This window comes from Hyperoodon ampullatus (assembly GCF_949752795.1).
Source record: "Hyperoodon ampullatus genome assembly, chromosome: 3".
Classification (NCBI taxonomy): domain Eukaryota; kingdom Metazoa; phylum Chordata; class Mammalia; order Artiodactyla; family Ziphiidae; genus Hyperoodon; species Hyperoodon ampullatus.
In genome coordinates this window covers 20,738,649-20,765,595 of record NC_136916.1, presented here as the reverse complement: position 1 = coordinate 20,765,595, position 26,947 = coordinate 20,738,649, and the positions used below count along the sequence as shown (strand labels likewise).

The 26,947-nt window shown below is 44.5% G+C and overlaps 1 protein-coding gene across 16 annotated transcripts in view; it reads left to right on the top strand.

Annotated features, from left to right (window-relative positions):
- CELF2 (CUGBP Elav-like family member 2) overlaps nucleotides 1-10,126 on the top strand; it is a gene marked incomplete at its 5' end in the record, with an annotated part of 523,117 nt that extends 512,991 nt beyond the window's left edge. For 5 of the 16 annotated variants that reach the window (XM_079700760.1, XM_079700758.1, XM_079700757.1 and 2 more), the window contains 3 exons: nucleotides 1,504-1,683; nucleotides 6,537-6,680; nucleotides 9,833-10,126. In XM_079700760.1, coding sequence (XP_079556886.1) covers nucleotides 1,504-1,683; nucleotides 6,537-6,680; nucleotides 9,833-9,960 — 452 coding nt within the window. In that variant the 3' untranslated portion in view covers nucleotides 9,961-10,126. Of the gene's footprint in view, nucleotides 1-1,485; nucleotides 1,684-6,536; nucleotides 6,681-9,832 lie in introns of all 16 variants that reach the window. The other 11 variants (XM_079700765.1, XM_079700766.1, XM_079700763.1 and 8 more) reach the window with 4 other exon arrangements.
- Between the last annotated feature and the right edge of the window lie 16,821 nt (nucleotides 10,127-26,947).

Here is a 26,947-nt window from a genome sequence, read left to right as displayed (position 1 = left end):
TGTCCCCTCAAGCCCCCCAGGGAGAACACCAGACCTGAGGCTCCATGAGATCCCTCTATCCTATCTTGTGTGTAGTCCTTTTAATCTAAGAGAGGAAGGTGTCAGAAGAACAGAAGCATGATGGAGTAAGTAGCACACTGCCCCCTGCCCTGTGTCCTGTGGATGGCAGGGGAATGTCGAGGTGATTCTGGTATTTGATTCCTCTATAATTTCTAAGCATCCTTCTCTTAGTTGTCCTCTATTCTCATTAGACTTACAATTTTTTTTCAATTAACCACCTTTGCTATTTTAACATCCTTAATCAATAGCCCTAATTCCTTCAAGATTTTCACTAATGTTTTCACTAAGTTCTTCCCATAAACAGATCTTTAAAAAAAAAAAAAGTCTTCATCATAAAGGGAACTCAAGGCAATTATGATGTCACCTCTTCCATTTCCTGAGTTTATAGAAAAGTTCACACTCTATAAAGTATTACTTGTTTTGAGTCATATTCAGGGAAAAAGTGACACAGTCAACAACCATAATAGAGCAAAAGGGCAGCCAGGAGACAAGGAAAAAAGTCAAAAAAGTGTGCTGGCCGTCATCCAGTTCACATGGGTTAATAGCCAAGATCCAGCTTTTCAGACACGGGGTCACTTCAGTTGACTGAAAAACATGGCATGGGGTGCTCTCATTGGTGGAAACCCCAGTTCCACGGGCACTGATTTATATTCAGGCATGTGTGTCTTGTGTGTGTGTGTCTGTGTGTGCGTCTGTTTGCTGCTGAGAACAGCCCCATCCCGTTTCTAGCCTTTCATACTGAACAAGCAGCTTCAGTTAGCTACACCGAGGGGAGGGAGCCGCATTTTTCCTGCACCTTTAATTCTTCGTCAGCGAGGCTCTCCCTAAGGTCCTCGTCCCTGACAGCATCCTTCAGCTGCTGAGGAAGCCGGTCAGTGGAACTGGTGATTCACTGGTTTATTGAGTACAGAGCTCGTGCTCTCTGCCATCTCATCAGATAGCTTAAGGGAGAGTTTCAATCCTGTCCTTCCCCCTCGAACCCTGGGGCCATCCCACGGCTCCTCAGAGAGCCCAGTAAGTGGCTCAAGTGCACAGATGTCGCAGGCCTCTGCCACTAGTGGTTTTTTACATGCTCTCAAGCTCTAAGCGGCAGAAGGCTTCTACTTCAGAAAGAGAACCCCGGTCCTTACCAGCAGTGCTGCTGGAGCTCAGATGCACTGGTTCTGTAGTGCCTCGGTGAATTCCGTCACTGGCCTAGGGAGTGAGGCTTACCGTTGCTCAGGGGCTTGCGGTGGTCGTCTGTGTGCCTGCCGTTATTACAATTTGTCACTTCATGGTTTTGTCTGTAAGTTCCTGTTGGTGTAATTGGTGTGCTCGCTGCATGCACTTGCTGTCGTACTTGTGTCAAATGATTCTCTAACTTCCTTTGGAAAGCACTAATGAAAAGTGCTGTTTCTCTTCTCTATTGTTGGGTTTTTTGTAAAGTTGCTCAAATGCTCTCAGGTATGGCGGCTCTGAATGGAGGACTTGGCGCCACGGGCTTGACGAATGGCACGGCGGGCACCATGGACGCCCTCACCCAGGCCTACTCAGGGATCCAGCAGTACGCGGCCGCGGCGCTGCCCACGCTGTACAGCCAGAGCCTGCTGCAGCAGCAGAGCGCGGCCGGCAGCCAGAAGGAAGGTATGTGTCTGGGCCCGGGCCGGAGGGCAGCGTTCGCCCCCAGAGCAGAGCTCCAAGGAACTTCCACCGAGCCACTGTCCTGAGAGAAAGCAGTTGTTTTATTTCTCCTACTCATGTTCCGTTTGGATTTTCGTAAAGAAATCCGACAGGCCCTTTCAGTCTTCTTTCCTGTCGTATTTAGCTTTACTGTTCCTCTCCCTGTTCAGGTGGAGTCCTCACCCTCTGTGCGCCATACGCCATTACCTAGTGATTGCTGCCATCAAAAAATTGCGGGGAGCACCCTCTCCCGAATCAGCAGGGCCACCTCTCATTTCTCCCCTCCCATACAAACTCCTTGCTAGAGGAAGAGGTGGGTCGATGCAGCCCCCTGTGGGCTCGGCCCAGCTTTCCTGCAGTCCACGTCCCCCGTGATGGTGGAGCTCACCTTCTTAGTCCGCGATGGTTTCCAGGTTAATGAAAAAATCCACTCTTAGGTTTGACTCAGTCTCGGTTTAATCAGGGGTCTTCTGGGGAAGCAAATAAGTGATTGATTGCCTTGCTTCTCTGCCGGTAAGGCAAAATAAACATCAGGAAGTGAATGCTAAGAATAAATGAAAGCTAATTATAAAGCAGTTAATGAGCTGGCCCGAATAGGGAGGGCTTGGCTCTTTCTTTCCTCCTTTTGGCTCCTTCCTCCTTGATTGAAATTGCTTTTAAAGCAGAATCTGCACTGTGATATTTATTCTCTTTCTGACTTGTTTTGAACACAAGAAAAGACGTTAGAATAGGGAAGTACTGCTGAAGATGTTTTTAAAATTTCTTTCCCTTCTCCTATATCCTCACCCCATAGTTCCAGACTGGTTTTTGTCTGAATATTTTGACTTTAAACATGGTGTCCTATAAGAAATAGAAGGGTTTTTCTTTTTAAGTTGGGAATTGTAAAAGGGACACAGCTTTAAAGATACTCATGTGTTTTTGTTTTGTTTTTTTCTTTTGGCGGTACGCAGGCCTCTCACTGTTGTGGCCTCTCCGGTTGCAGAGCACAGGCTCTGGACGCGCAGGCTCAGCGGCCATGGCTCACGGGCCCAGCCGCTCCGCGGCATGTGGGATCTTCCCGGACCGGGGCACGAACCCGCGTCCCCTGCATCGGCAGGCGGACTCTCAACCACTGCGCCACCAGGGAAGCCCACGTTTTTGTTTTTTTAAAGAAAAATATTTTTCTGTTTATATGTAACAGCATTAAAAATGGAAGATAGGGCTTCCCTGGTGGCGCAGTGGTTGAGAGTCCGCCTGCCGATGCAGGGGACGCGGGTTCGTGCCCCGGTCCGGGAAGATCCCACATGCCGCGGAGCGGCTGGGCCCGTGAGCCATGGCCGCTGAGCCTGCGCGTCCAGAGCCTGTGCTCTGCAACCGGAGAGGCCACAACAGTGAGAGGCCTGCGTACCGCAAAAAAAAAAAAAGGAAGATAGTTGAAAATCTGAGTTTCATTCTTTCAACTTTCTCTTTCCTCTCAGCTGTGACTGTTATTGTTGATTTTTTTTTTTAACTTGCACAACTGTTCAGACAGCTGCGTCTTCCCCAGGCGTGTGGAGACCCCATGTCATAAATACCTCGGCTTCCCAAAGGAAAGCCTGTATTGAGGTCCCTGTGTCTGAGGTCTGACTACCATGGTGACAAATGAGGGTGGTAGGAGGGATCCTGTCAGATAACCGTGTCCTCAGGAGAGACCGTAAAAGCCAGTTCCCCCACTTGCGTCTTAGAGAGTGTTGGTCACTTCTCCCTCACCCAGCAGGGCCTCACAGGTTATATGGTTTATATAACCTGGGTCACTGAGACAACATCTGTCACCAGCAGACTCGAAAGTCAGTAGCTTAAGGAGAAAGTCCGGGCCTGGAAGTTGCTTCACACCAGCTCACTGCCCTAAATTTCTATGCCTTAAATTTTAGGCACTGCTTGTGCAATAATTAATCCTCTGGGATTAATGTAAAATAGTTCAAGATAAATACTGCCTGCTCCAGGTTATTTATATTTAGGTATGTGGGCTACCAGCAGCATGGGTTAGTGCTTGATGGTGTTTCAGGTTTGTTCAGGTCTTTTTAAATCATCTTCCATCTTCTCATATGTCTCTTCTGATCACCTTCTTCTCACCCTGTTAACCTGTGCTCAAGAAATTTAAACTGTCTTAACATTAGCTTAACTAAAACATAATTTAAAAGGCAGGTCATACTGAGAAGCAAAGGAAGGACCCCATGATGAATTCCACTACTAAACAGAGTCTTAGATTTTCTACTCCTTAGTTCTGTTCTTTAATCAAGAGAGTTGAGTCAATTTGATGTATTTAGTCGTGTACCCTGGTATATATTTTCCGACTGGAAAGTGAACCAGTCTGGCCTTGTAAAGAAATGGTTTTAATATTTTCCCCAGCTAAATCTTCTGAAGGGTTATGGCATCCCTACAGATCTAAATTCAGGCAAGCTGACCACGTTTCCTGCCATTCCTGAATATCCTCTGAGCTCTTTCACACCCTTCCCATCTCCCTCTGTTTGCAGGAGGCATGTCACACACACAGCATTAGGTAGAGCCTCCAGATCCCAACTGGCGGTCTGACACAGACACCCCCAGTGCTTTCTGCTACATCAGGTGCCCTGTGAGAAATATGAACATGAACACGCAGCCAACTGGGACCAATGATACAACTGAACGAGCTCTAGCAACTTAGTCACGTATACTAGAGGTCTGAGGAATGTGTGGTTGGTCAGCAGGGTTTTACTGAAGGGAGACGGAAAGAAGATACCTAGGTTGAACCCTCAAAAAATTGTTTCTTTACCCTTGCTGTCTATGGCAGTAGCCTCCTTCACTGAATATTAAGAGGTTTTCCATACCAAGTCACCTTTTTCTAATTTTAGTGTTAATGACTTCGGCAGTTTGCAAAATCCAAGTATTTCTTGGTGATGAGGAAAAAGACAGCCTCCTTGGGTTTACCTTCTTCCCGTTTTCTTAGTCCCGTCTGGCCTGGATACGTTCAGAATGCACTGCGTTCGAGAAGGCCAGGACTATCCAGGCATAGCCAGTAATCTGTCATAGTGCATTAAAATTGCATTTTCTCCCCAGGCTTCAGGAGGTGAGATGACTTCACAATTCCAATTGGGCCCCATTAATCCTCATTTGTGCATTTGGACCTTCTATTTAGAAGGCATATCCAGTCTGGGCAGTACCAGATCTGCCTGATAGACAAACTGCAGGGGATGCACACGTGTAGTGGCCCTCAGAACACCCACCTCCAGTGTTTTGGTTTTCCATCTATTCATATTAAGTTTTGACTATTTAAGAGTTGTCTTTTTTTTTTTAAACAAAGAAACATCTGGGTACCTAACCCTGTAATTGTGCCCCTTTAAATACAAACTGTGTCTCTTGCACTGGAACATGGATACGCCCCTGGAAATTGTGAGCAGTACAGAAAATTAAAGTGGCCATGTTAACACTTAAATAAGAAAGAAATGCTTCATCTCTGTGGCTTCAGAAATTTGCCTCAAGAAGATTTCCTTGTGAAAAGTCCCATTCATTAGAATACTTTTTTCATGACTGTGTGTGTGTGTGTGTGTGTGTGTGTGTGTGTGTGTGTGTGTGTTGTTTGACTTTTCTTCGCAGAGATGTTGACCCCTTTTATTTTTACAGAGTTCTTTCCACCCCAGTTCTCCTTCTCTTTGGCCCATACAAACAGACACTCACCCCCCAGCCCCTGGGGCTTCCCAGTGGAGCAGGCAGTCCTGGTTCCTCTCCTGCGAGAGTCAGTCAAGGCCCCGTGAACCAGCTGCGTGGCTACTTCACCAGTTTTATGAGCTCCCTTCCCTCCCAGACACCGTGCCCAGAACATCCTAGAGGCATCCAGCCCTGGGGCCTCCCCAGAACCATCTGGGGAAGGACCTGCAACTCCCCCAAGTCCCCTCTGACCTGGAAAGCATTCTCACCTGTGACATATTAGAAGGTGATGACCTGCTGTACTCATTGGGATTCCCTCCTTTCTGCTTCCTTTAAGCTGCAGCTAGTTCTTCTGCAGGTGGCTAGAGGGATGGGAGAATGAAGTGGAAAGGAACTTACGAGCGCTCTCCCATCCGGTGTAGCTCAGATCGCCCTGACTCTGTCCTCGTTCCTTGTATTTCTGGAAGTGGTGGTGAAGAGCAAAGAACCAGGCTTCGCTCAGTCTCTGACCACCTTGTGCACCTCATGCGCTCAATTTGCAAGGCTAATTCCCAGTGGTGTCGTTCCCATCACAGTTGTGAAACTCTAGCACCTACTTTTTCCTGCCTTGACTCGTTGCCAGTCATTTCTAAGAAAGATGACTATTAGACTGTGTGTTAAGAGATCTGCCAAATCAGAACTGGATGGATAATTAGGTAAATGATTGAGAAATCCAAGCAGCATTACTGCTATATTCATTACTTCTAAATTGCTGCAATTTGCTTAGAATACACAGGACACTGTATCCAAGAGAGAATATATACTACGTGCTGTAAAACACGGCCACGTGGGGAAAACCCACGCCTGCATTCTCCTCCCCGACCCTACCCCTCGTCTGCCACCTTCACGCCCAGGAAGACTGAAGATATGTGCTCACGCGCAGTAAGCAAATGTGACCCACAGGTTATAGATGAAAAGGAAGCCATTCTTAACCGGTGTCTCTTTGGAAGTCAGGAAAATGTGAAGGACGACCCCTGTCCTAAAAGACATACCAGCACTGGACTTGTATCCGTCTCTGTATGAGGGAAAGCCACGTGCTTAGCCCATCTGTTGTTAAAGCATTCCTAAGAAGAGGCTTTGGGAACTAATAAGTGCAGAATACCTTACTCTGATTTTTTTTTTTTCCCCCTCTTTAGGTCCAGAGGGTGCAAACCTCTTTATTTACCACCTTCCACAGGAGTTTGGAGACCAGGACATCCTGCAGATGTTCATGCCTTTTGGAAATGTTATCTCTGCTAAAGTCTTCATTGACAAACAGACCAATCTGAGCAAGTGCTTTGGTATGCAAAAGAAACCCAGCTAGAATATACAGTGCACTGCCAGTAAGGAGTCATGGGAAGGAAAATGTAATGGCCAATATTTTAGATGCCAGGATAGGGCCTTCAATGTGTGTGGTGGTTCCAGGTTGTCTGGATCCATGTAAGCAGACTGGGTCAAGTCATCTCATCAGAAAGAGAGCAAAGACCTGGGAGAAAGGAAAGATCTGGGAACTCCAATGCCCATATAGTCGGCAGTGCTCTATGCTGTACTCAAGGGTCTTTACTCCCTGTAACTAATCACTTTTCACAGTTGACCAGCAGGAGTCTCTTCGGGCCCCCAGTCTGAACCACAGGCTTCACCGGATGGAAGCAGTTTACAGACTGCAGTGTAGTTGAGACTCCTGATACAGAACACACTGCAGACACTTTGCCACAAACTCCATACCCTTCCAGGTCCACTAGGACTCAGACCCTCTGGGTGTAGGCAGCACATTGTATTGGGGGCTTATTGTTCAGCATCTGGATGTACATAAAAACACACTCACCAATGCACACACCTTCACAGTAGGGGTGTGCTCAGGCCACGCCCGACATTGCAGCTCCTGGAGCCCAGGGATGGTGGCTGGTTTAGCTCATGGTTACATGAAGTGCTGCGGTGTGCTGGGATGCTGGGATCTGCAGTGGCTGCCCGAGTGGGTGGAGAGTGCAGGAGATGCAGGTGTTCTCAGGACACTGGACATCCCAGCTCCTTGGTGGCCTGAGCTGTCAAGGTCTCCTTCCTCAAGCAGCCTGGACTCTGGCTCCCTGGGGCGTTTTCGCTCCCTGAGAGAGTATGGCAGGCTCACTGCATGCCCTAATGTTTTACAGAGGAGGAGAACATTCATTAAATCTAGTTCTTGTTTTATTTTTTGAACCCTTGTGTTCCCCAAGGTAGTTTAGAGGCTAGAATCTTCAGAGTATATATATATATATATTTCTCACTTGGCAAGTTCTGGCCCAGTTTGAGATGTAACATTTGCTTTAACCACTCCTCCCATTTAATGACTCACATTGGTCATAGGTGCTAAGAGTAGCACAAAACAAAGTAGAACAGATGTGGGCAGAGGAGAACAAATAGAAGCGGACACGGTGAAAAGGAAAGCATCAAAGGAAAGGTGGGGACGGCTCTTGCAGAGGCACAAACTCAGACTTGGCGCTCGGCTGACTGGCGACTGGCGGCTAGTCTAAAGAGAGCACTCTGGCTTCTGAAACTCCACTCGTGTAACGTCCTTCTGATTTCCGTGCTGTCACCTAGGAAGGGCTGAAGCCTCTGCTGCTGAGGGAATTAGTGTGTCAGCCATTTCCAGTCACTGTTTTTATCCAAGTGGAAAGGCTGTTAGCCTGAACCCATTACAGGTATATAAACGCCCTTGTAATGGTTCATGAGAGAGTGAAGTGGAAAGTAAGCTGTTATGTAGGGTGCGTGCGTGTCTCAGTGAGGGCTCCCCACTGGGAGCTTCCCTGAACAAGGCTTCGAGCCGGACATTCATAGTCTTCATCGCTAAACAATGTCCTGAGCTTATTTGGAGATTAGAAAAAGGATTGTAGTTCATGGTTTGATTTTGAGAAAATATTTACTGTCTTGAAAAGAGATTGTATCAGCCCCCAAACTGCTTAACCACTGTGTTCATAATAATGCATCAGACAGTTGTATTTAGTGATATGCACTCTGTTTTCAGTTTTTATTAAAAAGCTGTAACATCCCATACGTAGGTGTCTCGGTGAGACAGCCTAACTTCTTGGGGTCCCAGGTTTGCTGGTCATAACGTGGTACCCCATTCTTCATCCTAAGCTCTTGGACAGGTTTTGTTATCCACTTTGCCCTTGACCTATTTCCATTCTTCAATCGTCTTGCTACCTCTGGATGAGACGTAGGAGGAAAGGAGAAAATCAGAAAAAATCTTAGATTCAATATCACATTTATTGGGAATTTAAATTTAATAAAAATTTAAATCACCGTTTTGCATACAGGCAGCCTACGAGAAGCTATTCTGCTTATACTGTACGCCTATTTTTATCAGCTGAGAACTCTGCTAAAGGTATATTAATGTCCCTTTCTTCCTCCTCTTATTTGTAAAGGAATGTTCTCCTTAGCTTTCTACTTTAATAGTAGCTAGATAGAGAACTTGGTATAAAACCTTCTGAACAGTGGATGGTCAGAGCTGAAATCCAATCAGTATAACTTCCTTTCAACAACAAAAGTAAGTAGGGACAACACTTATGCACTAGCATTAACTAAAGAAACTTTTGCATGTAACCTCTGCCCCCAGTGCTGAAACAAAACTATGTGGTCAGAATTCTGTTTCTGGGTTTTGGCAGCACCTGGGTGGTCGTCAGAAGCGTCTGAGTGTTGGTACAGAGAAAGGTGGTGGGAAGTATGTCAGGATGGCTGTGAAGCCCTGAGCTGTTTAGACTGTTTATTCCCCAGGACAGCTGGGGATACAAGGTAGCAATTTCCATTCCGCTGAACTCACTGGAGCTTTGAAAATGAAAGTTGAGATAAGGAGAACGGCACAGCATTTCCCCTGGGCCCCTAGGTTTCTCTGAGTAACAGCTCCAAGTAGTAAAAATCAAGTACAAATTACTCTAGAGGTAATTGACTAACTGACCCCGTCCTGTATACATGGAGAATTGGAATGGAAACAGGGTCTTGGGCAGCATACGGGTTATGCAGCCCTTCCCTCAATTATCCTGCTTTTAAACCTCACCTGGTTGGGGCATGTGAGCCTCTGGGGGCCCTTGGAGACCTAGACTATTTGTACCACTGCTTCTAGGAGCAGCACTTACTGATGTACCTGGAGGCTCGTTCAGGATTCTAAGGGACTTTAAACACAAACAGGTTTGACTGAAATCAGTAAACAGACTAAACTGACTCAATGTTTGAGGTTTTAGCCTTCTGCGGAGGGGTTTTGTTCTCATGAGAGCAAGTTACCGGTCCAGCCAGCTTCTCCACTGCCTCTCAGTGGCTGTTTCCAGTGTTGCCCCGAAAACAGGACCTGTAGTCCGTGAACTGAGGAGAGCTGACCTGGGACCGCAGGCTGGGCACGTGGCACTTAGCATCTGCAGACACACCCTCCTTTGCTCCCCCGCCTCTCCATCTTGATTCCCGCCCTCCTTCCGCTTGTGTCTTCCAGGTTTTGTTAGCTACGACAATCCCGTGTCTGCGCAAGCTGCTATCCAGGCTATGAATGGCTTTCAGATTGGCATGAAACGCTTGAAGGTCCAGCTGAAGCGCTCCAAAAACGACAGCAAACCTTACTGATCCTAACCCCAGAGGCTCCCTGCTCTTATTTTAGCTTTCTTAGGGTAAGTCCCACGAGCCAGCCTGGGCTCAACAGGAAAGGCAGAGGAGGACCACATTGCCAACTTTTACCAAGAGAGACGGTTATTTTTACAATAAGGCCTCCATTACCCCCACCCGGCCCCCTACCCAGTTCGCCATAAACTCGGCTACCTTGTTTCTATCGAGTAAACTCCTCCTCCACTTGTACCACTGTATTCTCCTTTGTTTTGCAATTTGAATCTCCTTTTACCTTTTTTGTTTTTTGTTTTTTTGCTTTTTTTAAAGAAAAACACACACACAGTAAATGACATCTTAACAACTTAAAAGGCAAACAAAGGCTAACGTGCAATTCTAACTCTGAGACCCACCCCTCCCCCTCCCCCACCCCGTGCCCCAGAGCACTGCCTGGAGAATTCGCCCCTCCTGCCCGCGCCCACCCCCGCAGAGGGGCGCCAGCTGTTCACAGAGGGTAAGGCGGTGGCCTAGCGCGAGAGAAAAGCCAGGAGAAGCACTTAAAAACAATACAAAATGTCTTTCCACTACATTTGGTTTGTTTTAATAAGTAGGATTTTATTTTAGTGTTCAAAGAAACATGACATTTATTGGTCAGATTATTACACTGGTTGTCTATTTTGTTATTGTTTTATTTTAGTTTTTAGAAAGGATTAATGTAAAAAAAGATTTAGAGATCTGTTTCTTAAAGCTACAGGGTTTAAAAATTAAAAATGAGTGAAAATACTTGATGTTTCTTGAAAGATAAATTTAATAATAAATAAGTAATACATAAATACTACATAAAAAGAAAGCCACAGGCCTGTAAATTTTATTTGTAAAAAAAGCATTTCTATTTTTGTACAAAATTTTTACTGCCTCAGAAATAATGGAAGTTATTTATTGCCTATTGTTAACTTATTGGGTACCTAAAGAGCAGCTCTCTGTGCTAGCCAGAGCCTTCTGAAGTAGTCTCTAGAGGAATCGTTCTAGGAATGGGCTTTTTTTCACCGTTGAACCCTAGGCCTCAAGTCCATGCTTTATCCTCTCGGTGTCTGTATCTGTCTGATGATTTTGTCCGTAACTGCCATTATCTAGTTTACAGTTCAGTCGTCTGACTCTCCCCGTCTGTTCCGTTCGTTGAACCTGGACCCTCTCCCCATCCTTCGCCAGCCCCTCACCCCAAAACACCCAGAATCCATCCTCTCTCCCTCTCCGGATGGATTCTCTCGGGTTCCTTTGTGCCGTGGATAAAGAGTGTAAGAAATGCAAATTACGTGGATGGCTCGTAGACTCCCTAATGACCTAAAATTTGCATTAGTTTTTCTCCTGCACCCTGAAGAGTGATTTTGTTGCTGCTGCGTAGATTCTGTGTAACTTTTTACTCTCCCTGTTTTCTCCCTAGACATCTTCATGCCCGTTAGTTCACCGTTTGCCTAGCATGTCCCTGTGGCGTCTCAAAAAAAAGTTTCATCGTCCCGTCATTGTTTCTGATGTCTTTCTGACCTCACATCATATTTGGTTCTCCTACTGACCTTTGATCTAGTTTGACCTTTGAAATTTGCATGTGACCTCATCTAGCTATGAATTCTGGGAAGTCAATGTGAAAAACATTGCTGCATTCATGCAAGACTGAAATTTATTATTACACAAATTAATAATAGGAAAAAACCTGTGGCAAAAATGTTTCTTTTTTTTTTTCTTTTCTTTTCATAAAACAGACTTGAAAGTATTATACAGGGATTGGCATTCTTCCCGGTCACTGGTAACAATAGCAATATGTGTCCAGGGACACAGAATGTTGGTTTCTAACAGACTACTTCCAAAAACAGTTTGAGAAAAAAACTGTCTGATTTTAAGTCTCTAGAGGTCTGTAATAGTTTTTACATTTTTCAGGCAGTGTAAAGTTTTTTGATAAGGCCATTTTAGGTGGCTCACTTTCTCATTAAGATATATATATAGAACCACTTTTTGTAGATTAGTATAAGAAAAATATTTACCCTGTTTTGGGGCAAATGCTACCTATTTGTGTCACCTTTTGCTGAACTGACTCACAGTTAGACAATCCATGGTTTAATGCACATGAAATTACCTATATTTTATACTGTTTCAATGTACAGGAGAAAGGTTACTGTAAACTGTGTTACGTTGGTGCTTCTGTGAATTAAGTTGTGGTTTCATCATGAGTCTTATGGTCTTAATGTTCTTTGTTGATAAGACAAGTTTAGAATTGGTTTACTTAAAACAAAAAAGAATTTCAAAAAAAAGTTGTTTGCTTACAAAAAATTTCATGTGAGGGAAAAAAGAAAACCTATTCCAGAGTAAGTTTTGTGTTGGCTTGTAAAGCATTGATGTCATTTTTTTTTTTTTTTGTGGACTATTTAGATGTGTTTGTGTTCAGCAAAATGTGATTTTTTTTTTTCTTTTAAAGAAAAAAAGTGAAAATATATAGTGCCAAATTCCAAAGGTACTTCCTTCCTAGAGCTTCAGTGTGTTTCTTGTGAGAAGTAATTTGATAACATGGGTATTTTATTATGTGTTTTGTATAAATCCCTAATATTTAAAAAACAAAAAACAACAAAAAAAGGTTAAAAAGTTTGTTAACTTGCTATCCTGTGGTCTTGTTGCCTGAAATTGTTATTGTTTGTTATTTCTCTATGATGTTTTTTGTAAGACATTGTATAAGTGCCCATGTCTCACTTTTTTAACCACTCTGAACATCAATGCTGTGACGGCAACCTCACAATGTATTTTCTTCATGATATATGGAAACCTCTAAGGTGAGAAAGTTTTGAACTTAACCCTTTCTACCCAGCGCTATCTGGAATGTTAACTTTTTATGCTGTCATCATTTTCGTTTGTTTTGGGGTGTTTCTAATTTGGATTTTTTTTCCTGCATATACCTTTGAGTTTCTGTCTTTACTACTACTTTATCCTTTGGTTGAGAGCCAAAAGAAAGGAAAAAAATACACTTTAAGAAGAGTTTGCTGGATAAACCTTCTGAGGGGAACAGTAGATAGTCAAGCACCTAAATAAACCTTAAATTCAATATGCTTTTGAGATCAGGTTAGCGGTATGTTCCAGTTTAGAATAATTTCACAAACCTTCCAGTTAAACGGCTTTGTGATGATGATGGGGTAGTCTTTTGAGGGATTTTTGGTTTTGTTTCTTACATATTCCCAAATTAATGTTTCTTATCAGCCATTGTGCAGTGGATACCTCTGAATAAGCCAGGTGTCTGGAGTTAGAAGTTGACAGTCCTTTTCCCTGCCTTTTTGTTTCTTTTGAATTGAATGCATCTAAAGGGGACTGACCATCAAAGGCAAACTCAGTTCATCACAGTTACTGACCAAATACCCAGCACCCGTTCCTGCTGCCACTTTCTAAAGCGCCATATTTCTTTGACTTTCACTTCATGTGAGCAGGTCTCTTGCTGTCCTGACAAACCCCAGAGTCATCCCACAGTCCCAAAACACACTCCTGCCTTTCTGGAAGCTTCTCTGTCTCTCTAATGGAGTTCAGAAACTGCTGGCTCCATTTCCTTTCTCCTTTTCCCGCTCACCACCCTGTTCGGTTTAATATGTGTGTGGATGTGATAGCCCTGGGATGGAAAGGACTAGCCTCTAATGATGCAAAAAAAAAAAGTTTCCTTCTTACAGCACATGCACTTACAATGAAACGATGTGTATTATCCTCACACGTGTTTACTACTGCTGGGGCCTTCCTTCATCCTTAGAGGGCTATTTTGTACTTCCTGCAGCAAGCAGCTGAATAACAGAGGTGATCGCACTTGTCTCTCTCTCGTGTAGATGATAATATGGTGGTACACAGATACATCCATAAGAACACAAGACAACACCATTTGAATTTCCTAGACTGTCTCATTTAGAACCTCTTATCAAGTATACATAAATCTTAAACCATTTTTTCCCATTTCTTCACTGAAGCCAGAAGCGCTCTGGTGCCCTCCTCCCACCGCCTGCATCTCCCCCAGAGGAGCTGAGTGCACTTGACAAGAGGCTCAGGGTGGGCACTTAGAGCTGAGTGTTTATTCTGCAGGCAACCAAGACAGACTGTACTGTTACAGGGAAAGTCCTTTTTTTGGTGGTGGGGGGGCATGTTTCATTGCTAAAAAGATAACCCTCCTCAAAGACAAGTTGTCCTTTTCTTCACTTTCTCTTTTAATGTCAAAAGGAAAAAGCTGCAAGGGTGCGAAGGGCCTGTGCCAGAAGAAAAAAACAAACACACAGGGAAACTGCTTTTTTAAAAATCAAGTGTAGACAGTAGTGTCATTTTTAAACTAAATTAGAGAATTGTGATCAAATGGCAGTCCTTAAAGGCGTAACAAGTTCATCTTTCTTTCACCATAGGGGTTATAGTTCTTTGGCTTGTGCTACTCTGGACTCATTTTACTGTTTCTGTTTTTATTATCTTAAGTGCTAATTAACAAGAAGAAATAAAATTTTAAAAAAAAACTGTAGTTTCATTACCTTTTTGAATAATGTCATACAAAAAAATGTATTTGTGTTTTTTTGTGCTGTGAGAATTGTTGTTTGTAGATTAATAATATCATTTTGTTTAGAATTACAAAATAGTTTTTAAATATTGTCTGAGAAAAGCCAAAGTTAATGCAACCTAGTGGAAAACTGTAAGACCATTTGAGTATTGTTTCTGTTTTATTGATGCATTTGGATTTTGTTTGATGGAATTTGAGCCAAAAAAAAATACGCAGGCTTTCCTATTTCTACAACTGATTGTACTTATGCATTTTGTACCAGTGGAACTTTTTATACTGGAGATTAAAAAAAAAATGGAAATTTTTGTGGCTTACTCTAGTGGGCCCCCTGACAATGACTGATTTCAAGTTTGATTTCTGGTTGATAGAAAGAAAGTTGCTTTTCTTTTGAGAATTAAAAACTTTGGCTTGATTTCTTTTTTCCCTTTGCTTATATCTAGCATTAGAATTTTGTCTTAAAATACAGCGGTAAGTTTCACTTTTTATTCTGTATTGTGCAGTTACACAATAAGGTAATTAGATTTAGAAGTACTCAGTCACTTTAAGTGGATAAATGTATTAGTTAAAACTTTAGGGGTTTGCTTTTTTGCTGTTTAGATCAAAGTTTTTTCTGATTCCTCTGTCCTCATTGTGAACATAACCGTGTAGTTGAAACAGTCAAACTTATTTTTGTAACGTATGTTATTGTGTGATGCAGTTTTTTGCTTCTGTCTCCAATATTAAACCATTTTCCTAATACTTGTTTCTCTCTCTGAGTGTTGTATTGTTGGTAGTCATTATATGTTGGTGATACATCTACACACCTCACTGTTTCACGTATGTTTTTTTTCTATATGTTGTGTAATAAGATACAGTCGATTCCACCTAAGTGAATATCTGATTTGGGGAAGGGGGAAACTACACACCAGCCACCTCTAATTTATGTACAACAGCCTATTTTAACCACTGCTTCCAAGATTTATACTTATTTCTATGGTCCACCTACAGAGTTGGATTTGCCAAGACCTTAGCTGGTCTTCTCACCACACTGGTATATTTCACTTTCTCTCTGCCCTCTCTCCCCTTCCCTTGGGTATATGTATGCAGTTCTTAACACTCATTAAAAATGGCTCTGCTTTGCTGCATAACCTTCAGCAGGGAAGCAGCAGAGCTGGGGTTTCTTCTGCCTACCCATGAGTCCAAAGGCATATCATTACCATCAAACTCTTCTCAGAAACCAGTCACATTTTTTAAAAGAGGTGAGCTCTCAAGGGAAGAAAAAATAAACTTACTTACCTGGTGAATAGATGTGAAAGGTGTTAAATTTAAATCTATGTGTTGCCATCAATCAATAGATATGTATAGAAAAGTAATTTAAATTATTTATTTTTAGAGCTAACTGAATCCAGGAGCAGCTTTAATTATTAAAACTAGTGGAAGAGCAAAGAAATACTTGCAAGGGCTCAAATGGAAGCTCTACTCAGTCTGGTGGGATGGGAGGGGGGGAAGAGGTCAAGTTTCTCATGCCCAAGTCTTCATACCATAGCATCCATTTCCAAATGAAAGCCAAGAAGGCCATATGCAGCCGCACACTCCTTCCGGAATGAGTGTACATTTTGTAAAAAGCCTTGTCCCCCACGATCGCCCCAACCCCAGCTAGCAAAAGGAGAGCTAGAGAAGCAAACCACTCCTTGCATGCCCGCGAAAGCTGGAGCCACAGGCCCTCCTCCCTCTTCTGCCCACCTCTTCTGCTCAGGAATCTGACTGCTCTCCAAGTGCTCTTACAAGGTTCCACTGACGTCTGCTCTGATCTCTCCCTCCAACTCTTCAGACGCACAAGCTCTGTCCGACTCAGGCCACCCAGCACCGGCAGCCTTCCTCTGGCCGCCAATGAGGTTTTCCCTGCAGGTGCTCAGGCTCCTCACCCTCCGGTTTCAGCAGCCCCTCTGACCCCTAGACTGTCTTTTCCAGTCGGCTCAACAACAGAGGGGCCGGGTGAGGCGGAGGGAAGGAGGCTCTTTCCCCCATAGGCCGAACACCTCAGTGAAGTAACTTCCACCAGCTCTAAACCTGCACAGATGAGAGCTGACTTCCTGCCAATACTTCTGCTTTAAATCTCATCAGAGCCTTCATCAGTTTGCCTCTGAAAACCCACTGCTTACATTAGTGGGAAAAGACGGCTATGGGTGTGATTTCTTTTTCTTTCTTGTATGTTATTATTTGGGGGGGGGGGGGTGGAGGGTGTGAGGGAGGGAGAAGGGAGTAAACAGGGTGATCGATTCTTTCCAAGATGCAAGTGTTTACTTTTTAAATATTTAAGTCATATTAAATATATAGGTCCACCGTTTGGCACAAGGCAAAAACTCATGCTAAGTAAAAGAAGGGAAAGACAGCCAGATTTTTTTGTTGTTTTGCAAAAACAACACAAACAATAATTCTCCAAAGAAGGGGACAAAAATGCTAGTTCCCTTAAGCACTTAAGACTGTAAAGTTTGTCCCTGCCTAAATTCACACTTACCCTTTGATTCTGTAAAACACCACTGCAGTGTCAGCAAGGTGTATCTGCTTGCCATACATGGACCACCTTGGGAAATGACAGACCTGTCAACGTTTACCTTGCTGATGGAAGCCACATATCTGCACAGCCCACAGCAGTTACGAGCAATCTCGGGCTGGCACTCTTAGCTGGCAGGCTAGGAAACACAGTGAACATTAATGTACTGTGAATCGTTCCTGATAAGTGAATAAAAACATTGTGACCAAACAATCAGCTTATTCACTTATCAGGAATCGACTGTTCTGCTAATTCGCTGTTTTTGTTTTTCATCTCTGTTGTAGTTCACTATTTCTGCTGTGTTCTGTTTTCTCCTCTCATGCTTGGGCAAAATCACTGGGAATATTATCTTCATGTGACCATGAAACGTTTATATCAAGTGAAAATGATATCTTAACAAAATCTATGCACTTGCTATCAGGAACACAATACTGGATGTGTCTTATATATATTGAACTATATAGTACTCGATTTCTTAAATAAAGCTTAAGAAAGGATTCTTGTGTGTAAAGTTAATGTGATTATTTTTCAAAGCAGTGTTTCTAAGGGGCATTTTTGTTCTTTTCTGTCTTGAGTGATACAGGTTATTTTTCATTAAAATTATAATCACTGGCTTTATGACTTAATATTCAATAAATTGACTTTGGAAACAAAATGGAGTGGGGGGAAGTTCTTCCTGGTGCATTTTAGCGAGAGTCATCTGGAAAACCATGCCCTTACTGGTGGCCCTGGCAAATCTCTACCCAGGCGCTGAGGGCAGCAGAAGAAAGCAGTCCCTTCACCACCAAAAGACACCTGGAAAGCGTCCAGAATCTGCCCTAACCTAGAAAACCCAACTGCCTTTCTAAATGCGATCGATCTCTTTAGGCTTAGAAGAAAGGAGACGAAAAAGAAAGGCAGATCCAAGAATAATGCTGGTCTGCACCAAAGTTTTTCCAAAATGAGATGACACTAGAACCATACCCTGCTGGAGAGCAATGGCGGGTCTATTCAGGACTGCAAAATGAGAGAAAGCAAGAGAAGGGGTTTGATCACTCAGGATGAGAAGGGTAAAATTTCAAAGCTATATGTGAGAGACATCCTGTAAGAGTTGCAAAGCTTATATGGGAGGCCTGCTGCTTGGTCCTTTGAAGGAATATTTTTGAAATTTTTCCTACAGGCCATAAGTCTGAACAGAATGGCATTTGCTGTTAGATTTTTTTGCTTTGAGGTTTTATGTTAGATTTGTTTTTCTTACTTGATGTTTGATTTGAAGAAAAAGTCATAAACTTCTACTTGCAAAATGGCACAGGCATCCTAATCCTTTATAAAACAAATCTTAGTCATCCCTGATAGCGAGGGACAGAGAGAGACAGTTAATGAAAATTCCCAAATAATCCAAAATTGTTCGTCCAGTCTCTGCCTCCTCCCACCCCAAACCTCCTACTCATATATTTGTCACCAAACCAAAAACTTCTAGTGAACGTGAGAGATCAGAGAAATAGCCAAGGGTAGCAAAATGAAAGGGTCGAGATAGACGTGCTTACTGGAGCCCATGCAGTTTGAGGTTGGAGCTGAGGTTTTGTTTTTAAAAAGGTTAAAACCACTGGTCTACATGAACTGGGCTCGGGTGTCGAAGAGTTGGTGGCCTTACCTTGAACATCAGTCGCATTGCTAGAAAGAATCCTCTTTGTGAAAAAGGACACATCTGAGGCAATAATGGGAAGAAGAGCTCTGAGCCTCAGGGAAGAAAGGATGAACACCAACATGCTCCGCTCTCGGGCCTGCAGCCCCGATTCCATGGTCCCCCACTCCGGAACTCACCAGCCGGGGGCTGCGTGCTGGGAGACCAGCTCAGAGCCACAGCTTGAGGGTCTGAGGGTCTGTCAGGCAGGAGCTGCTTTAGGGGGAATGCACCATTTCTTTGAGCCTTTCCCTACTGGCAGTGAAGCTGCCTGACACCAACTTCTGCCTGCCCACATCTGAAGGATATTTTTTAAAATAAAAAATATATAAATATGTATATTACATACAAAAATATAAAAGACATAGTATGTGTTCTGCAACTGATCAAAGCCCCAAATAAAAGTCCCCAGCTCTGAGATGCTAGTTGACCCCTCAATCGCGACGCTGGTGTTAAAGGTAGGGAAAGTATTCAATGCTTAGGCATACTCTCTGGAGCCACGCTGCCTCAGTTGGAATGCCAGCTCTAGCACTCATCACCCGTGTAACCTCTCGGTGCCTTAATTTCCTCGCTGGCAAAACGGGCATAAGAATAATACCTACTGCAAGGGGTTGTTATGAGGATTAAGCCAGCCAATACTTACAAAACGCTGAGATGAGGATCTATCACACTGTAAGTACTCAGTAAGGTCAACCAGTTAGTAGCAGTGGTCGCATCTACCGACATGGTGGGCTAAGCTCCCCTCCACTGGCCTGGGCTATTACTTTCTCCTGCTAGGTATGCGCTCAGCCATCCCCAGAGAGCCCCACAGCTCTCCCTGGGTTCCTTGGACAACCATGGACAAGGTCTGACCAGAAACTGCAGCTCCTCCAGCAGACATCTCTGCACCAACAAGCTCCAGGACAGGCTTTTCCCCTCGTGAGAAACTGTACACTAGAGGCATACCCACCCTTAGGCTGCCCTAAGACTTGGGGAACAACAACTAACTCCATCCTCAGAAAAGGAAGCTGATTCCTCACTCGAATCCACCCCTCCCTACCTTTAAGTATTATATTTAGGTATCTCTTACCCAAAAGAAAAGCCCAGCCGTCCAGTTTAGGTCCTATGTGGGAATGACAAAATCACCTGGAGGTTTGCCTGTAACAAGCCTGTAGGTTCTATGCCCTTCCAAGGCAAAGCTGTGTCCTCAGTAGCAACCAGAATCTATAGGTCTTTGACCACCTTGGGAAGAGCAGGGGTCCGAGCTCAGAAGCCTGGATGGAGCCAAGCAGAGAGCTCTCTAGACCACGTCACCCCACCCGCAGTTTAACCAAAGGCGCTCTGCTTTTGCTTGTTTTATTTACTGGTGGTCCACGCAGGACTTTATTTAGAAACACCATTTTGTTACTAAAAGCACAAAAGGTTAAAAACCACTGCTTTAGAAGAGGGTAACTCTGAGACAGGGCCACCATTACCTAAGCCCTGTGACATACATTATTGTCTTTGGAATCATTCTCTCCTTCCTTCTCCTTTCCTCATCTCTCTACCACTTCTGTGTTCCCATAGTTCACCGCCTGTGATACATCATGACATTCACTATTTGCTGTGTGTTTACACGCTGCTTACGTCTTTTCTCCCAAGCTAGACTGTGAGCTCTTTGAAGGAAGTGACCGTGTCTCATTCATTGCTGTATCCCCAGTGCCTCAACACAGTGCCTGCCATATAGTCAGTGTTCAGAACTGTTGGATGGACGGATGGGTGGGTGGATGGATGTAGCAGGTGACCTTGCTAGGGAGGGAAGAGCATTCCTTATGAAATGGACAACTCAGGAAATATTTGTGGAGAGAAGTCTGACAATGGGATGGGATGAGGATGGTGGAAACTGGTGGCAGAAGTCAGGAGCCACTATGGGAGGCCTGGGGCACAGATGGGGGTGAGGAAGAATACTCAACTGCTTGTGCGTCCCAAATATGCAGGCTCTGCTTTGTTGCCACAGAGCTGATCAGCTACTGGGTCCTGAGTGGAAAGACATTCCTGCAATTAGGTCAAACTACCTTGAGTACTACTGTCATCTTTTCTTAAGCTAAATTTTGTACCCTCTCAGGAATATTTTATATCTAGGGACTGTCCCTAGATATATTCTTCATATCTAAGAGACCAGACCACTGAACTGAGTACAAATCAATAGAAAACTAAGATTAGAGGCACTGGATGCTAAGGCACTCCTGAGAAGCAGGTCAATTCACGTCCTCCCAGCTGCAGCTACTGTTCAGCCTGCCAAGTTAGTGCCTGGAGCAGGATGGGGCCCGGGCCAGCCCACAAGCAATGCAGTACAACTAAGTCATTAGAACAGCCTTGAAGACAAACAGTCCATGCTGCTGCCAGGATGCCATGTAGCTCCAGGCATCCAGGAAATGCACTTGAATACAAGTAATGTGTCCCAACTTGTCAACAGCTACCACAAGGATAATGCATAATCCACTAATCATTCATTTGTTCAAAAGACGTGTACTGGGCTTCCCTGGTGGCGCAGTGGTTGAGAGTCCGCCTGCCGATGCAGGGGACATGGGTTCGTGCCCCGGTCCGGGAAGATCCCACATGCCGCAGAGCGGCTGGGCCCGTGAGCCATGGCCGCTGAGCCTGCGTGTCCGGAGCCTGTGCTCCGCAACGGGAGAGGCCACAACAGTGAGAGGCCCGCGTACAGCAAAAAAAAAAAAAGACGTGTACTAAGCAGCCACTCCATGCGAGGCACTCGGGTAGGGGCTGGCAGTGCAAAGAAAAGTAATACATGGCCCTGCCTCCAGGACTTTGCCTTGATTAGCATATCTGCCAAGTAAGGAGAAACCCTTCAAACCAGCAAGAGCAGATGGTCCAAACAAAACCCTCTCTCCCCACGGTGGACACTGTATCACCACAGCACCCACACAGGACTATGTGCTGAAGAGCCACCAACAGATGGCAGCTGTTTCAGACTTTCTAGTCCTTCAGTGAGCTCAGTGCTACTCAGACACAATGTCTCCCCAGCTAAAGCTTAAAGGTCTGTCCTAGAGAAGAAAGAAATACACTGGGTGATGGGGGTGGAAGAGCTGGGAAAGCCTTCTCAACACCAACGTCTCTACCTAGGGCAGAGCTGAGCAAAGTGGCCCTATGTGCTCAAGAGTCGTGTTTCCCAACTGGCCATCTATGGCACATTCTTAGCAGTCTACAGAATGCGTTCCATCCAATAACTTCACCTCTTTAAAAACTATGACCTGAAACAAATGGGAGCCTTCCCATCAAGGAGTACAGTGCGGCAGGGAGGGGACTGGTAAGGGGGGACAGAGCCTCGGCGGGAATGAAGGATGGGCTATGGCATGAGAAAATGTCCTGCAGAGCTGACGGTGCAGTCACCATCCACCTGGAGCTCCAGGATCCCGAGCCCAGAAGCTTGCTCTCCACCCAGCTCCCACCTTCCCATCCCACTGTGAGTGTATTCCACATTCCAGGTTCATCTTCCCCTACCGGGCTACACATACCCCTACTGCTAGTATCCCCTTCAGCCCAGTCACGTATTGGCTAGAACAAACCAAAAAAGGAAACACTGAGGACTCTGTCACTAAAGAATATGATAGGAGTGACATGACCAAGAAGGTGACATAGGTCATTCCTGACTTCACTCCCCTTTACAAGAAGAACAGCTAGCAACTATCTTGGGCAAGACACCACTGAGAGAATCCTGGGAACAGAGTGAGGCTGCAGCACCCCACTCCCCACCACCACAGAGAGAAGACAAACTGCAACAGAAGGGGAGGAGAAGCAGCCACATGCGGACCACATGCCCCTCCCCCAGACCAGAGCAGCACAGCACCACGCCAAGAGCTCTTCCCAGAGCCTCCGGTTCCTCCAGTGAGAAAAGAGAGCCCAGGGGTGACATCCAGCCTCCCTAGCACAATAGGTCACTTTGTGGGAGCCCCAACTCTAGCTTCACCCCATAGGAATCATGGGAATCTGTGAGGCTCAATCACGGGGAATCTGATCATGATGAAGAAGTGGGGAGGGGGTTCCAGCAACCAGCCCTTGGACCTTGGCAGACCAAGTTCCTACCTGCAGAACCTAAGTAGTAGTCCCTACCTGTGGCTTTGCTCACCTGCAAAACCAAGGTGGTGGTGCAGCGTGACCAGAGAACTCAGCAAGGTGCAGGTCTGCCTGATTCAGGTCCTCATATGAGCTTTGCTGGCCCTGGAGGCTGGTCTGCTCACACCCAGGCAGAAGAGCTGAGTCAGCCCCACCTGCTGTGGAGGATGGCTCCTGCCCCCTGCATCCCCTCACCAGAAAGCTTGTTTGGGAAAATTTGGGAATTGCCTGAAGTGGCCCCACCCAGTCTCACCCAGGCAGGAGAGCTGAGTCATGGCTCACATGCTGCAGAGTACGGCCCCCAGCCCCATGTGACAGAAAGAGCTGCAAGAACACCTGGAACCAGCTGCATAACCTAGCAATGCTTGAGCCAAGAGGCAGGTAGGCAGAGCTGATCACCCCCAAAGCAAAGCCAGTGTCCCGGGACTTCCCTAGTGTCACAGTGGTTAAGAATCTGCCTGCCATTACAGGGAACACGAGTTCAAGCCCTGGTGCGGGAAGATCCCACATGCCAAGGCGCAACTAAGCCTGTGCACCACAACTACTGAGCCCGCATGCCGCAACTACTGAAGCCCGCATGCCTAGAGCCCTTGCTCCACAACAAGAGAAGCCACCATAATGAGAAGCATGTGCACCGCAACAAAGAGTAGACCCCGCTCGCCACTAGAGAAAGCCCACATGCAGCAACAAAGACCCAATGCAGCCAAAAATAAATAAATTTAAAAAACACAACAAAAAAACAAAGCCAGTGGCCCTGTTCAGCCAGGGGACCACCTGGGGCATGGGTTAGCTTGCACCAAGACCACAAAGAACCTTAGCAGCCTTGGAGCTGCTTCTGTTGTGCCCAGACAGAGAAACTAATTCATAGCCCCACTCATTACTGAATACAGCCTTCAGCCTGCCAGACCAGAGAATCTTACCAGAGCACGCAGCAAGCTGCATAGCCCACCCAACAGCCCTTCTTACAGTGACACCTGAACAAAGAGCACAGCCCATGGCTTTCGCTCTATGCAGAGCAAAGCCTTGGCATCACCTGACCAGAAATATTCAGTGTACACTCTTGCCTGATTCAGGCCCTCAAACTTCAGGGAAACTAATTCTTAGCCCCACCTACTGCTGAGCATAGTACCCAGTCCTGACCATCTTAGTAAGCCTGACCAGAGAATCCAGGCAACCACAAAGCCCATCCTACAGCCTCGCTTGGACAGGGAACAAGCTAGCAGTTCTATCCAGATGTTCTCAGCCAGTGGCACACACCCCTCACCCCAACCTCACAGTTCAAACAGTTGCCTCACCAAAATCAGACCTTATAGCAGGCCCCACCTGTCCAAGGATATTACCAGCAGACATGTGTAAAAACCCAAACTGAGCTAATGATAAAAACTATCTCTACCAAAGCAAACCTGCAAAATCTGGAAAAGGAGACACCAACGTAAGGAATCAAGGATTATTAAAAAATAAGGAAAGGGCCTCCCTGGTGGCGCAGTGGTTGAGAGTCCGCCTGCCGATGCAGGGGATACGGGTTCGTGCCCCGGTCTGGGAGGATCCCATATGCCGCGGAGCGGCTGGGCCCGTGAGCCATGGCTGCTGAGCCTGCGCATCCGGAGCCTGTGCTCCGCAACGGGAGAGGCCACAACAGTGAGAGGCCCGCGTACCACAAAAAAAAAAAAAAAAAAAAAATAAGGAAAATATGATACCACCAAAAGAAATTAATAAAGCTCAAATAACTCACCTTAAAGAAATAAAGACCTACGAATTGTCAGGCAAAGAATTCAGAATAATCCCCCTAAAGAAGTTTAGTGAAATACAAGAAAATAAAAACAACTGAATGAAATTAGGAAAACAATGTATTAACAAAACAAGAAGTTAACAAAATGAGAAGTTCAACAAAGAAAGAGAAACCATCAAAAAAAGAACAAACAATAAAATATCTAGGAATAAACCTACCTAAGGAGACAAAAGACCTGTATGCAGAAAATTATAAGACACTGATGAAAGAAATTAAAGAGGATACAAATAGATGGAGAGATATACCATGTTCCTGGATTGGAAGAATCAACATTGTGAAAATGACTCTACTACCCAAAGCAATCTACAGATTCAATGCAATCCCTATCAAACTACCACTGGCATTTTTCACAGAACTAGAACAAAAAATTTCACAATTTGTATGGAAACACAAAAGACCCCGAATAGCCAAAGCAATCTTGAGAATGAAAAACGGAGCTGGAGGAATCCGGCTCCCTGACTTCAGACTATACTACAAAGCTACAGTAATCAAGACAGTATGGTACTGGCACAAAAACAGAAAGATAGATCAGTGGAACAGGATAGAAAGCCCAGAGGTAAACCCATGTACATATGGTCACCTTATCTCTGATAAAGGAGGCAGGAATGTACAGTGGAGAAAGGACAGCCTCTTCAATAAGTGGTGCTGGGAAAACTGGACAGCTACATGTAAAAGTATGAGATTAGATCACTCCCTAACACCATACACAAAAATAAGCTCAAAATGGATTAAAGACCTAAATGTAAGGTCAGAAACTATCAAACTCTTAGAGGAAAACATAGGCAGAACACTCCATGACATAAATCACAGCAAGATCCTTTCTGACCCACCTCCTAGAGAAATGGAAATAAAAACAAAAATAAACAAATGGGACCTAATGAAACTTCCAAGCTTTTGCACAGCAAAGGAAACCATAAACAAGACCAAAAGACAGCCCTCAGAATGGGAGAAAATATTTGCCAATGAAGCAACTGACAAAGGATTAATCTCCAAAATTTATAAGCAGCTCATGCAGCTCAATAGCAAAAAAAAACAAACAACCCAATCCAAAAATGGGCAGAAGACCTAAATAGACATTTCTCCAAAGAAGATACAGACTGCCAACAGACACATGAAAGAATGCTCAACATCATTAATCATTAGAGAAATGCAAATCAAAACTTCAATGAGATATCATCTCACACCAGTCAGAATGGCCATCATCAAAAAATCTAGAAACAATAAATGCTGGAGAGGGTGTGGAGAAAAGGGAACACTCTTGCACTCTTGGTGGGAATGTGAATTGGTACAGCCTCTATGGAGAACAGTATGGAGGTTCCTTAAAAAACTACAAACAGAACTACCATATGACCCAGCAATCCCACTACTGAGCATATACCCTGAGAAAACCATAATTCAAACAGAGTCATGTACCAAAATGTTCATTGCAGCTCTATTTACAATAGCCCAGAGATGGAAACAACCTAAGTGTCCATCAACCGATGAATGGATAAAGAAGATGTGGCACATATATACACTGGAATATTACTCAGCCATAAAAAGAAATGAAATTGAGCTATCTGTAATGAGGTGGATAGACATAGAGTCTGTCATGTAGAGTGAAGTAAGTCAGAAAGAGAAAGACAAATACCGTATGCTAACACATATATATGGAATTTAAGAAAAAAAATGTCATGAAGAACCTAGGTGTAAAACAGGAATAAAGACACAGACCTACTTGAGATTGGACTTGAGGATATGGGGAGGGGGAAGGGTAAGCTGTGACAAAGCAAGAGAGAGGCATGGACATATATACACTACCAAACGTAAGGTAGACAGCTAGTGGGAAGCAGCCGCATAGCACAGGGATATCAGCTTGGTACTTTGTGACCGACTGGAGAGGTGGGATAGGGAGGGGGGGAGGGAGGGAGACGCAAGAGGGAAGGGATATGGGAACATATGTATACGTATAACTGATTCACTTTGTTATAAAGCAGAAACTAATACACTATTGTGAAGCAATTATACTCCAATAAAGTTGTAAAAAAACAAACAAAAAAAACAAATAGAAATTCTAGAGCTGAAAAATACAAAAAGTATCTGAGGAATTCAATAGAGAGCTTCAAAAGCAGACTCAACCATGCAGAAGAATCAATGACCTGGAAGATAAGACATTTGAAATTATCCAGTCAGAGCAAAAAGAAAAAAGAATGAAAAAGAGTGAAGAAAGCCTACAGACTTATGGGACACAGTGAAAAGAAACAATATTCACATCATGGGAACTCCAGAAGACAAAGAGACAGAAAGTATATTTAATGCAATAATGGCTAAAAACTTCCAAACTAAACATCCAGATACAACAGGCCCAAATGATCCCAAACACGGTGAACCCAAAGAGAGCTA